Genomic DNA, 13,470 nt, shown 5'->3' with positions numbered 1-13,470 from the left:
AAAAACTATCTGCAAGCTGCATCCAAAAAAAAGGAAACTACTAGGCATACCTGGATTCAAGGACTATCTTGAAGAGAATCATCCTGGGGTGTATTAGAAGAGATGTGGGCAGGAGGTCGAGAGAGTTTCTCTTCTCCCTCTACTCTGCCCTCGTGAGACTGCATATGGAATATTGTATCCAGTTCTGGGCCCCTCAGTTCAAGAAGGACAGGGAGCTGCTGGACAGAGTTCAGCACAGGGACACAAAGATGATGGAGTGGAGCATCTCCCTTCTGATGAAACACTGAGGGAGCTGGGGCTCTTCAGCTTGGAGAAGAGGAGCCTGAGAGGTGAGCTCATTAATGTTTACAAATATATAAAGAGTGGGTGTGAGGAGGATGGAGCCAGGCTGTGCTCAGTGATGGCCAATGATAGGACAAGGGGCAGCGGGTATAAACTGGAACACAAGAGGTTCCAGAGAAACACAAGGAATAATTTATTCACTGTTGAGGTGAGGGAGCACTGGAAGGGGCTGCCCAGATGGGTTGTGGAGTCTCCTTCTCTGCAGACATTCAAACCCACCTGAATGAGTTCCTGTGTGACCTGCTCTAGGTGGCCCTGCTCTGGCAGGGGGGGTTGGACTGGATGAGCTTTCAAGGTCCCTTCCAACCCTTCAGATTCTGTGATTCTGCGAGTTAGTGATGAACAAACAAAAAGCAGAAAAGGGACTGATTGGGAAAGAAACTATCTTCAGGAACAAAAGTTTTTTTAAAAAAATAACGCTTGACCTTAAAAGCAACATTTTTTGAGTGCTGAAAGATTCCTTGGCCATTTCTTATACACAGGTAACAAGGAAACATGGCTGCTACGCAGAAAGACAGGTCCCAAAACTGAGCAAGTATATACTTGCACTTCTCAAAAGAATTATGTTAAACATGAAGACACTAAATAGGAAAATACTGTGAGACAGCAGTCCAAAACAGACAGTCCACAGTATTGGAGTGAGAGACAATTATTATAGCACACGTAGGTCAAAAGTCATTTTCATCCCTGACTTCCAAGAGGGAGGATGCACATGCAGGCACACACACACACCACAATGCTAACAACAAACATTAAGTACAATTACCCAATTAAGGGGGATCTGAAAGATTCAAGAAGGCTAGTCCCAGTGTTAGTTTAAGAAGGGATGTAATTGATCCGAGTGATTACAGTCCTTCATCTTGGGACTCAGATGCACAAAGAAATTACTGCTGAGCAACAAGTTGCCAGATATGACTGAATGCTGAGAACTGCCTCTGTGCAAGCTTCTGCACCGTGCTAAATTCAAAGCAATCCAAGTTGCTCAGTTTGCCAGGAAGGAACTATTTAACCTCATGGTTCACACTGGCTTAAGAACAATCATCTGGCCACGAGTAACTTCAGTCTGGGAATTAGAAGAATGTTTCCAACAATTAACAGAGGGAAGTTCTGGAATGACCTTCCAAGTGAAACAGCTGGAGGAAAAAGCCTTCAGTTTCTGTCACGATTAACAAGGCGAATTTGCAGTGGGGATTACATTGTTGGTATGAATTGCCAAGCACTTGATAATAACAACCCAAAGATTCCTTTTGGTCTAATTTTTCTGAGCTCTCTACAATGTAAGACAATGAATAAATGCAGAAACAAACTGAGGCTTTCTAGTATCTACCTGCAACAAGAAAAGTGGACAGGTAGCCTTGCTACGTAGCTTTCAAATACATCTGTTTTGTAGCTCTCAGGAGCAGGGGAAATGGGGCAAAGACAGCATACATAATGCTGACACAGATCAGTGTGATAAAGATCCTGATTATGTTGGCTGTGTAGTGTTTCTCGTTGACAGAACTGAACAGCACACTTCCTTGGTGCAGCCCAGAGAGACTCACTTTTTGCACAGGTATTTTTATAAGATGTTTCTAAAATACCCTCTGTTCCTCACTCTTCTGGGTGCTGGATGTCAGGAAACAAGCCTTCACACCAATTTAACATTAACTGAGCATCCATTTGGTCAGTCTTGGCTAGCAACAGGAGGAAACCCAGATGCTTCACAAAGAAAGCTCCTCCTGATAATGCTGAATATTCAGAAGCAGCAGCTTTATGGCTCACATGAGAAAACCAGTAGAGTTCACTGGGAGCAATGAGATGAGGTCTGCACAAGCACAGCTGCAGTACCATGGTGCCTCCCTTGACCTCACAGCGTGAGGCAAAGGGAAGTGCCTGTTGTTCAAGGAGCACGATGACCAGCCCTGATCACATGACAGACAGAAGCCCAAGCTGACTGACAAAACCCACAGGCTGAAGAACACATCAATCTTGGTGGTGACTCTCCCCTCTGCTGGCATTCCAATAGCTCTTACTAAAAAGCATGTTCATGGACTACACAGCAGGGCTCTTGGCACTAACAGCCTCACCTCTCCGTGCGCCCCTTGCTGAGCGCTCGGTGACTCCCCACACACATTCCAGTACACGGCCTGCACGGCTCACGCATCACTCCAAGCACTCCCACCATCCCCTTCCTCACCCCGGCCCGCGCTCCCCCCGCACTCACACTGCTCCCGCATGCCTGCCTCCTGGCACTTGCGCAGCCGGCACTCCTGGCACTTGCGGCGCATGTACATGTCCATCTCGCACTTGCCGCCGTTCTTGCACACGTACTGCGCGCCCTTGATGACGCTGCGGCGGAAGAAGCCCTTGCAGCCTTCACAGCTCAGCACGTTGTAGTGGAAGCCGGAGGCCTTGTCTCCACACACGCTGCACACTTCATTTCCCAGCATCTTAGGGGCTGGGCCCTTCTTCCTCTTCAGGGGGGGATTTTCTACAGAAACAGTACCAAGGAAAAGGAAAAGAAAAGCAAAGCCACACACATGAGGGAAGCACAGTGTTGGCAGCTGACTGCCCCTTTCCTTACCATAAGCCACAGCCTCACTCAAACCCACTATCTCCCAAGCACATGGAAGAAAAAACATCAAGTCTCCTATTTCACAAACTCCCCCTTCTGGGCAAACTTATTCTGCAACAAACCAACCGCTGACTAATCCAGTTTCACCTCAGCTATATAACTAGATACAGTGGGAAAGAGCTAAAGCACGCTCAGGCCTGTTGTTCTGCACTTTCCGTCACCAGGACTGACAGGTTCAGTTACCAGCGTGAGAAAAAGCTGCAAAAGAGCTGAGATGACATCCAAGACTGTGCAGAAAGTGGTTTTCTTCAGAATTCACCTTCAGTTTTCTTACTTCTATTCTCTGCCGTACTCGCACAAAAGGATAAGGGCAAACGGTTGAGCAGTGACAGAAAAGCAGTGCTGAAACTGTGACCATATGAAAAGCAAACTGAGCAGACAATCCCTGCCACTGGAACACTTGGGGAAGCTGTCAAGAGAAAAGACAGCAGCTTCATGCACTATGGGGCAATAAGCATGCAAGAAGCACGCTGCACAAGCTTAGTGAACCTTTGAAACCCTGAAGCCACCATTTCTTCCTCAAGAAGAGCGCTCCCTGCTCCCAAAACTGAAGCATTCTCATACTGATAACTGGTTTACTAAACCTTGCTACTCCAACTGAAACAGAACCTGCACTACTGCCTCGGATTTCAGATGGTACTCAGCACTCAGTTCTTCCTACAGCATCCTGAGGAGTCTTCATCTTGTCAGTGGCTACACGTTCTGAAAGTGTCTTTGGTCTACTATAGCTCAACTTCAGCCTTCCAGCCAAAAGCTTGCCAGTATTATTCATGTATTCCTTCCCTGTTAGCCATTTGTTCTTTCATTCTATTATGATGATGATTCTGTTTATTCTATTCCATTCAATTCTAGGCACGTTGGCATCTGTCACGTCCCTCACACAGCTCACAGTGCAAGCACTTTTCTGTAAGTCAGATGTTACAGATTCTTCTATGGCAGTTCTTCATCAAGATTACAAAAAGCATGTCTTCAGATGACATTAAGCTATGCCTGGAAAACCTTTACAGTGGAGTTAGTTCAGAGAGGCTGGCTTGCAGGACAAGGCTGCTGCGTTTCCTAATCAGCATCAGGGTTAGAAGGGCATGTCTCCTCATACATACAGCTCTAATATTTCTATCTTCAACTAACTGACTTCCCTCAATTACATGCACTATTCTGTTTGAGTTCCTGAAATGGGAAACACTTTTAGGTCAGTCTCAGAAAGTATTATTAGTATTCTTCACTACATATTGGTTTCAGTGCCTTAAGTACCTCGGTGTTGATTTTCAATCTCATTGACTTTACAGAGGTCTGGAGGTCACTCGTTTTGGCTTGCACTGGTCACTGCAGACCAGGCAGCAGGGAAATGTCAGCAGAAAGGTTAAGTCTTTGATACTCCTCTCTCTTTTCTACTGTATTTCTTCTCACACAACCTATTATCTAGAGGAAATTATGCAATGCCTACAGTTATTTCAGATTCCTCAGTCTGCCATTGCATACACACTAATTGGTCTAGTGACTTCGTGAAAGCCTCAAACAACATTGATGTGTTTAAGGGACAGCAGAGTAATCCAGTGCCTTCTTAGCTGTCTTTAAGCTTAGTTACATAAACACCTGATTGCCATTCCTATGACTATTTTACTGAGACAGGCAGGCTTCCTCTGATCTGTGCAAATTATTGTCCATCTCTGGACAAACCATTTTAGTGATATGGCTTATTATTGCCATCTTCTGTAGTCAAAGCTAACACACAAATAAGTTGAGATGTATCAAACAGGAATGGCTGCTCTGCAACTTAATCTCTCATTAGGATCAACCTTTCTTTACAGACTCCCTATTTAATGGGTTTTTTCCATATTTTGTGACCTTTTTCCTTGACATTTTGTAAGGCATTTACCAATTGACTTATTTCCCTGGCCTCAAATCTCTTCCAAGGACTCTTATTGGATAGTATCTCTTCACCTTTCAACTACTCTGTCTGTTTCTACTCATTGCATTGTTCAGATCACTTCTTCTTTTTCTTTTGGGGACTGCACTTTCCCTCTCTGTTCAGACACATCTATTTGTCCTGTTTTCACAAAGTTGCTGATACTGTACTGGACATCTCACTTGTGCTTTCCTTTTTTCCCCTGTCACCCATCCAGAGATGTTATGCTAAGTCTTCTTACACTTGGAAAGTGTAGGACTGTGTGTGTCAGCACGAAAGACAACTGAAAAATCTCAACTCTATTTCCTGATGCTATTTTAACCTCAGTTATAAGAGGAAAATATAGTATGGAAGGAAATAAGGAAGGAAAATGGAATATAGAGGGGAAAATGCAGATAGAATTCCTACTGATGTGGATCTCCAAGAACCTATTACTTCTTTGCATCACTAGCCCTTGGTGGCTTGTGCCCTGTAGCAAAGCTTTATTGTTCATCAGCTTTTGGTAAGGCTAACAAGCAGAAATTCATTTTTCTGACACAGACCTAGCCCCTAGAAGGCCAAATAAGCAAAATGTTCAACATGTTTTTATTGCTTGGATAAATACAGTCACCTATCAGTAATTATCAGTAACTGATTCTGTTCTTAGACATTCTCCGAGTGCCTGAAGCAGAGCAGAACTCCCCCTAACATTCTGAGAAGTATCAATTCTGCTTGCAGCTGAAAGAATGGACAGCCTCTAGCTTGCATGAGTTCAGTACACATTTTTCCATACCTGCATGCTCAGGGGGATTCTCTGAGCCAGGGAAGAGCGAAAGCCCTTCCTCCTCCATCTCAAATACACTTGCCACCCTCTTCCCATGATCCTGTGGGCTGAGCTGAGTGGGACCCATGGAGGCCACACAGGAAGGGCTCACTATAATCTCATGGCTGCAGCATTGTTACTGCCAAGCAAGGAGCCACAGGAGTCTGTCTTCAAGGTCTTCAGTTTCCCTCTGCCACTGCAAGTCAGAAAGGAAGTACCTGTAGAAAAAAAACAGCAGGACTTCAACTACTGAGGCTATTAACTCCCAAAATCTTTTAGAAGCTTTGTTTCATTATTTATTAAAAGGGACAGTTAACTTCATCTTTTGCTCTTGAAACACAGTGTTTTAACAGACTGTGGTAAACGGCGCAAGATTAGCACACACAGGCACAAACTTGTCTTTTTATTGCCAAAACATTTATCCAAGAAGGACAAGTCTTCATTAGTGCTACCACCAGCAATCTCTCCAAGAGCCTAAGATGGAAATTGCAGACTTTACAAGAGATAGTATCTGTTAAAGCTTCCAGTCACAAAGGGCTCGCTGCTGCCAGCTGCCCTGGATTGTGCTGCACATACTGCAGAGCCTGTAGAAAATGGCAAAAGGCAATTTTGATGCCATTATTTAGCTAAGACTACAAACCACTGAATTTCCCTGTTAATATCAGTAGCCAAAGGCTGTGCCAAAGATCAATGAGGTATCAAAGATGAGGATGACAAATCCTCCTCTCGCCTAGAGCACGAAATTGAAAGCCAGCACAATACTTAAAGGAAACGACCATTACGCCACTCCTGGGAATCAGATTCACCAAGCTTCTGTAACCTGGAAACTATACTGAAAAGCAACTTCATTACAAAGCACTACCTTTACCACAGAACCAGAACCTGGAGAGCCAATCAATCACCTTTTCCAAAGAGCCTCACTTGCACAGAAAAAGGCCTTACTGGTTTGACTGCACAGACTCAGTGAAACTGATGCAAACTGCTAATGTAAACAGCCCTAATCTGATTGAACATGCATTTGATCAGTTCATCTTAACTCAGTGATTTACCAATGCAAGCTAAAGGGATTAACTGATTTAAAAAGCAACTACATTAAAGACCTGTGCCAGTTTAACTTGAGTGACTGAGTTCAGAACTGGAAGCCTGCCACTCTCTGAAAGACAGGTGACAGAAATCTGCACAGCAGCCTAGATTAAAAAAAGCATCTCAGGTTAGCAGGGGCATGCCTAACACACTGCAGTGCTGACTAGGAAGAGGCAGAGTACCACAGTCCCAATTCCCTTCTTCCCACCTGGGTATTTGGATCTGAGCATGCAACTTTTCTCAGAATGCCAAAGGCAAAGATGCAAGCAATGCTTCCACAAACTGCCCTCCCTCCCAGCACTCTCAAACAGTCATCAAGTACAAAAGCAGACACACTGTCAGGCCTGCTGAGCTCCTGCCACCTCTCATTACACTGTGCCAGGTAACAGATGCAGGTGTTAAAAACCACAGGGCTTATTAATTCACTTGACCTTTGCAAACACAGCCTTAGATTGTGTAAGGAATTCGAGTTGCTGGAGACTCTCTAGTCTCTGAGCAGTGGCAGCACATTTGAAACTCAAAGCCCTGGAAAGGAGGAAGTCCTACTGTGAGAGACTACAATCCAGCTGATTTGATCCACAACCAGTTCAAAGACACTCAGAGTCCAAAAAAGAAACAATGTGCCTATCACAATCAACTTTTTTTGTCCCCACAGTAAATTCTGCAGCAACTGAAAACCTTCTGGAGAGGCAGAGAGCATCAGACAGAGATAGGGACCTCACTGAAACAAATCCAAACCCAACGTGCCTTCCTAGTCCCATGCAAGCTCCTCACTGATGCCAGTATCAGATGGCTCTGGACACGTTTGGGCATGAAACAATAAAGCTAAGTGTACTGCCTCAGTGCATCCCCACATTCCTTTAAACCATGCAAAAGACTGACTCAAACAGTAATTATTGTGCAGAATGAATCACCAGCAGCAATACCACAGTGATTTTTCAAAGGCAGAGTCTGATCCCTCAGCTGGGGGGGGGAAGGTAGGGCCAGATGACAGTGCTCAGTCCCCACTGCCCTGAGCCCAGTCTTGCTGCATCCCAGTCATGACTGTCCTGCCTTCTGAAAAGCAGAAGAGGAGGGTATTGCCTCATGGGATTTCCACATAACCAGCACTGACACTGCAAGATCTTGCAAAGCTTGCTGTCAGCAGGACACCTGGAGCCCAAAGGGGAGTTTCTAAGAGACTGCAGACTTCCTAGCAATGTCTGAGAAGTCTGCAGCTACCAACAGAGAGGGAAGTACAAGTCTGAAGTACAAGTCTATGGGCATGCCCAGGACACGAAGAGGGATAAGGCCTATCAGCCACTATCTTTGTGCTGTAAAACCAACCCACACATTCCTACTTTGTGCACCAGCCTCCAGCTTTCCCAAAACAGAAGGGGCCAGACAGGAGAGGCCTCTTGTCATCTCTACTCCTAAGAGACAGCACTGTAGACTCAGTAAAAGTTGCAGGCTGTGGAAAATCAACCTATCTGCAAACAACAGTACTCTGGTGCCTGGCAGAGAAACTTAAACTAGCATCTTCCCCACAGGCACACAAGTGAGAGGCTGTTACGACTAGGCCAAGGAGTCAATCTTCACAGAAATACATGAGAATTGTTCCCAAGTGACCAAAAATCTTGCTTTGTACTAAGAATCATGTTAATAGAGGTTGACATCTTCCAATCTGCAGCACCACTTCAACTAAAAATGGAGAAAGGTGATACATGCTGTAACTGCAAGAGGGAACAGAGTCATCTTGACATGATCTGCTGTGCTGCCTCCCACTGTCTGTCTCAACTGTTTTAGAAACCAGGACTGGCCGAGTGACAAAAGATGAAGCAATCACTTTTCTCTAACACAGCATCTAGAACAGAGGAACGTCTGATGAACAGACATACTCCAGAGAGGAAGAACATGCAGATGAAAGGCTAAAGGAAACAGCTTTCTGCTAGCCCTTGCCACCTATGTCTCAAACAATACACTCAACACTTCTGAAATGAGTCAGGCAAAGCTGGTTGGCAACACCATTTCTTTGCTCTCTCTTCTGAGACAACAGAACAACTGAGACACTGATAGTCTCAAGATCAGCACTCATGCAACAGCAAGTACTGTTAACAAAGACTAGATAGAAGGGGCAGCCCTGGCTCCTGCACCTCCTCCTAAGTGCCAGAAACATTCATCACTTCCTCCAGAAATGGTCTCATCTCATCCCATTCCCTCAGCTGAGTCCTCCTCCAATCCCAGCTGAAGCACTCATGCACTCTTCTGTAAATCTTTGACCTGACCTGGCAACAGACACAAAGCTACAGAATATGGCCCATTTCTGTCCCACATTCATTGAGAACCAGACAAGGACATGGCACTGGGCAGCACAGCACATAAAGGAACCAAAGGAACCACAGTCACTGTGACACGTTAGCTGAACAGATCTGCCCTCTCCCTGGTATTCCTTAGTTGGTGGCTTTCCGTGAGAAGTTTAAGGACCAGGAACCAGACAAGGTGCAAGCATATCTCTAAAGAGACTGTACCAAGGAGTGCAGGAATGATCAGAGGAATAGCAGAACAAGCCCTTTACCTCCAAATACTGGATGTTCAGAGGGAACAGCAGCTTTTTAGGAAGCTTGTAAAAGTCTCTGGGATCTTTCTAAACAGGATTTACTGGTCAGTGTCCTGGTCCTGTAAATTACAAAATCCTCTAGCCTTCTGCCAGGGTAAAATAAATGGTTATGTGTCAGCTCCACAGTGAATCACAAGCTTGCACTCTGCAGAACATCAGCAGAAGACACCTTATGTGTGTGGACATACATCACCATGACTGTGCTGACACATCACACAGCTGTGTGGCGACAGGACTGTGTCTGTGCATGGGCCTGACAGGCTGTTGAACAAATGCATCTGGTAGGAAGGCCTTTCAGAGGCACCTAAAGCAGGGATGTGATTTGGCACTTTGGCTTCTAAACGTTCTCTGACATGCAATTCGAGTGCCAGTACCCAGTGAGCATCTGCCTCTGAAAGCTGGGCTCACAACAGGGCATAAGGGCCTCTGCTGAAACCTGAATGCATGACTCACACAGTGGTGATGCTACCTCAGGAGCCAAAAGCTGGCCACAGCCAGAAGGAAGCCTGTTGGACTGAGATTGCACAGAACCTTACAGCACCAGCACAGAACTAAGCCCCTGTTACAATCCTTTCATAAGGACTAACTAGTATTTTGTGACCTGCTGCTCCTCCTATACCATCTCTGGTGTAGCAGCCAGAGTATTGTCACACATCTCCCCAAGGAACTTGGTACTGCCTTGTAACAGTCTCAGAGAAACAAAGCTTCTTCCCAGCTCCCGTTGGCTCATTCCTTTTCCTTCCCTCTACACCATCCCATTTCTCATGAAATGCTGGAGCAGCAGTAGGTCTGTAAGCAGAGCAAAAGTACACACATAACAGGTCTCAGGAAAACGTTGAAAGAGACACTTGTACCTTCCAGAGCAGAAAAAGCATCCTATGCAAACCTGTCACTTGGAAAATGAAGCAAGTACATGTGAAACTCATCAGGAAAAAGAATCAACTTCAGACTGTCAATGAGAGGGACGAGCCACGAAAATGGCAGGTGTGCAAAGCACTGCAAACAGGACAGCATCCAGAATGATTCTGAACTAAGATCTTTACTAAGAATGAAAAGAACCCTTCTGTGACCCTCAGGGCACAACACTAACTGTGCCCCCTCTCTACAGACAACTGCAGGGACAGGGTTTGAAATCGTGTTATCCACTTTGATCTTGTAGAAGTGTAAAGACAACCACAAACTGGGAAGGAGTTTGAAAGCCCTCCTCAGTCCCAAGCTGATAAAAAGCCACAGCCCCCTGATTGCTTTCATTTGCTGACAAGCAGCTGCCCAAGCATGCAGCACCAGCCTGGGAACTGGGCAAGCTGTTGCTACCTCTGCCAGTTATGCAGAGGGCTACCAGTCACTGCTGATTGCACAGTCTGCTCCTCAGGGATGGGCAGCTGTCTTCTGCTCTCTTGCCCCCAAGTTAAGGGACTTATTCACACCTCTCTAGCTCCCAGTTTTAGAGGCCTCTCTGCCTTCTCTTACTTCAGCTTTTACTCCTGCTGCTGACCAACTCCTTTACTAGCCATGATTTGCTGACTCGTGGCATGGCCTTTGCCCATGCCTGTGTCTCTTCCTGTGAACTGGTGCATCCTCAAGCCTTACTGGGTTCTTACTGCAGCACCCAGCTCTTGGCAGGAAGGCTTCCTTTGCCTTTAGCCTGGTCTCAACACAGGCATGCCATCTCCTACCCATGTCAGGTACGAATGCCATGGCAGAGTTCAAAGAACAATGGCAAAAGTGACTAACAACTGAACAGATTAAAATAAACAAGTGTCACATGGTTGGAAGTACTGGGAAGGAAAGCAGGAAGGTGTAACAATGCTGCATAGCAGGATGAAAGCTGTTCTTCTGAAAGATAGCGTGCCTAAAAGGAACAGAAGGAAACAGAGGAAGGGAAAGTCAGGCTACTCCAGAAAAAGACCCTAAAGGTGAGTTCTGGGAGACTGGAGGACAGTCTCCACAATTTTCCTTCCCAAACGAGGCCTTGTATTACAATCAAAATGCAAAGAAATCTGCAGCTATTTCTGAATCTGGACCTAAAACATAACTTGGCATATTCTGTGAGTCAAAAGCATCTACTATAAACAAACAATGGTAACAACAGAAGTCCCAAGCCAGTCCCACCCTGCCTCAGGTAAGAGGGAATATAGGTTGAAACAAAAAAAGAAGTCTCTCCCTTGAACCATTTGGTTAGCAAAGTGAATTGGGATCATAAGGCATAGCTGGACTGCCAATCAGAACACAGACACTCAGGGCAGAATCAGCCCAATGTACTTCTGCTTTGCTTTTCCACATTAAAAATAACTCTAAACTCATTTATCTGTCCAAGACCTTCAGAGCACAGGGCTTGTTTCTTTCCTACACAGACTATCCATCTCCCTGTGCTGGGAACAGGGCTTTCTAAATTGTACATCAGCTGAAGGCAGAATGCACTGACTCAAGAACCTACGAGCTCTGCTAAGGAACTCCTCACCCCCACAGCACTTGTGCTGCAAGAAGTCAGCTCTCCTGCCTACACGTCTCACACAGCAGGAGAGGTGCCCTCTCACCTCCCTCTTGTCATTCCTTCCCAGGAAAGGCTGAGGTTTTGGGTTTGCCCTTGTCCTCACCTCTTTGATTAGGCAGAAGCCACAGAGTGCCACAGCAATGCAAGGAGTAAAAGAGTCTACATGTGACTGCTTTCAGGCTGGGTAAGATCCTGAAGTACCTTTCTGGGTCCTCCCTCCCTCTCCCTGGGCTGCCAGATGCCCTCAGTCCTGCAACTGAAAGGAGGAGAAAGGAGATGAGGTTACTGGAGTTCAGTCACAGTGCACACAGGGCTGCTCTGGCCTCTCTTCCTGTTTGCATGAAGCATCAGCCCCTCTGACAAAGGGAGTGAGAAAGAGGCAAAGAGGGTGGGAGGACACAGCAAGAGAGGACAGACTTCTCCCTGGTTCATGAACTGCAAATTAGTATCAAGTGATATCAGGAGTGTTATGTCAACCTTGTTGCCATCCAATTCCTTTAAAGGTCATTGACACAAGTTCCCCTGAACTCTAGAAAACAACACAAGCTAGGTCCAGGTAACAAAGCTCTAGTCCCTCCTAGTCCTTCTACCGTCACCTCAGCTTTCGAGCTGCTGGCTAACCTAAAGTATAACCACGTCAGGAGCACCAAAAACTAGGGCATGCACTGGCTTACAGCAAGGAAGATGTTACAGGAGGAGCATCCCTCCACCTTCCCCTTCCCTCCAAGCCATCTTATAGAATAACAAGCGATCCTTTCTCGGCACTGTCTGGCCAGATGAGCTGTGAAGCCACAGGGAGCAGACAGAACACAGCCACTCTGGACTGACACCAACCTCTGCAGCACTCGTGGGGCCTGAGCAGTGGCAGAACCTGCCATTTGTAGCTGAACTGCAATAATCCCCCGTGTCTGGCTGCGAATCCAGCTCATCCACAGCTCCACACCACTATCAGCGCTGACCTTCAGAGGGCAGGAAGCACAACTGAGGCTTTGACAGGGGCTTCCAACAGGAAAAATCCCATCTGTGCTCCTCCCCAGGGGATAAATCACACAAAGCAGAGCAGCTGCCCCCTCCTGCTAGCGGAGGTGCAAAGGGCAGCTCTCTGCCACTCCTTGGAAAGAAAGGGAAGGGAGGGGATCCAGCCTGGAGCCTCGTCCACAGAACATTTGTCAGCATCAGCTGTAACAGCAAACTCTCCCTATGGAAACTCAGTGTAAAATGGCAACACCTTCTTCTGTCAGTACCACCCACAATTTCCCCAAGCAAATTCAGCTGTCCTACCAGGAAGGCTTTTTTCCCTTTGCACATCTAAATGTACCTGTGCAAAGGTGGGTTGGGTTTGTGTGTTCATTTTTTCTTCCTTGGGCCCTTGTATTGGCTAAAGGTGTAATTCTTTCACTCTTCTAACCACACCAGCACACACACAAAGGAATAAAGTCAAACATAAAGTGTTCAAGCAAGCTAGCAAACTCCCTACTACAAAATAACCTGCTAACTAGCAAGACCTTGCTTTGGAAAACTGCAGTTGAGAAGCGTGCAGCTCATTATACCTGCTGCTGACTGGCTCCTTCACATCCTACGTGCAGTGACAGCTCATCACATCCTACTTGAAGGCTGAAAATGACATCTGACC

The 13,470-nt window shown here is 46.1% G+C and overlaps 1 protein-coding gene across 4 annotated transcripts in view; it reads right to left on the bottom strand.

Annotated features, from left to right (window-relative positions):
- Positions 1 to 13,470, bottom strand: part of NR1H3 (nuclear receptor subfamily 1 group H member 3) — a 30,456-nt gene that overhangs the window by 6,685 nt on the left and 10,301 nt on the right. For all 4 annotated transcript variants that reach the window (XM_061997740.1, XM_061997736.1, XM_061997737.1 and 1 more), the window contains exons 2-3: positions 5,635 to 5,882; positions 2,546 to 2,812 (exon numbers count right to left, since the gene is read on the bottom strand). In XM_061997740.1, coding sequence (XP_061853724.1) covers positions 2,546 to 2,812; positions 5,635 to 5,752 — 385 coding nt within the window. In that variant the 5' untranslated portion in view covers positions 5,753 to 5,882. The remainder of the gene's footprint in view (positions 1 to 2,545; positions 2,813 to 5,634; positions 5,883 to 13,470) is intronic.

The sequence above is a fragment of the Colius striatus genome, chromosome 6 (genome assembly GCF_028858725.1).
Source record: "Colius striatus isolate bColStr4 chromosome 6, bColStr4.1.hap1, whole genome shotgun sequence".
Taxonomy (NCBI): domain Eukaryota; kingdom Metazoa; phylum Chordata; class Aves; order Coliiformes; family Coliidae; genus Colius; species Colius striatus.
This window is presented reverse-complemented; position numbering and strand designations above follow the sequence as displayed.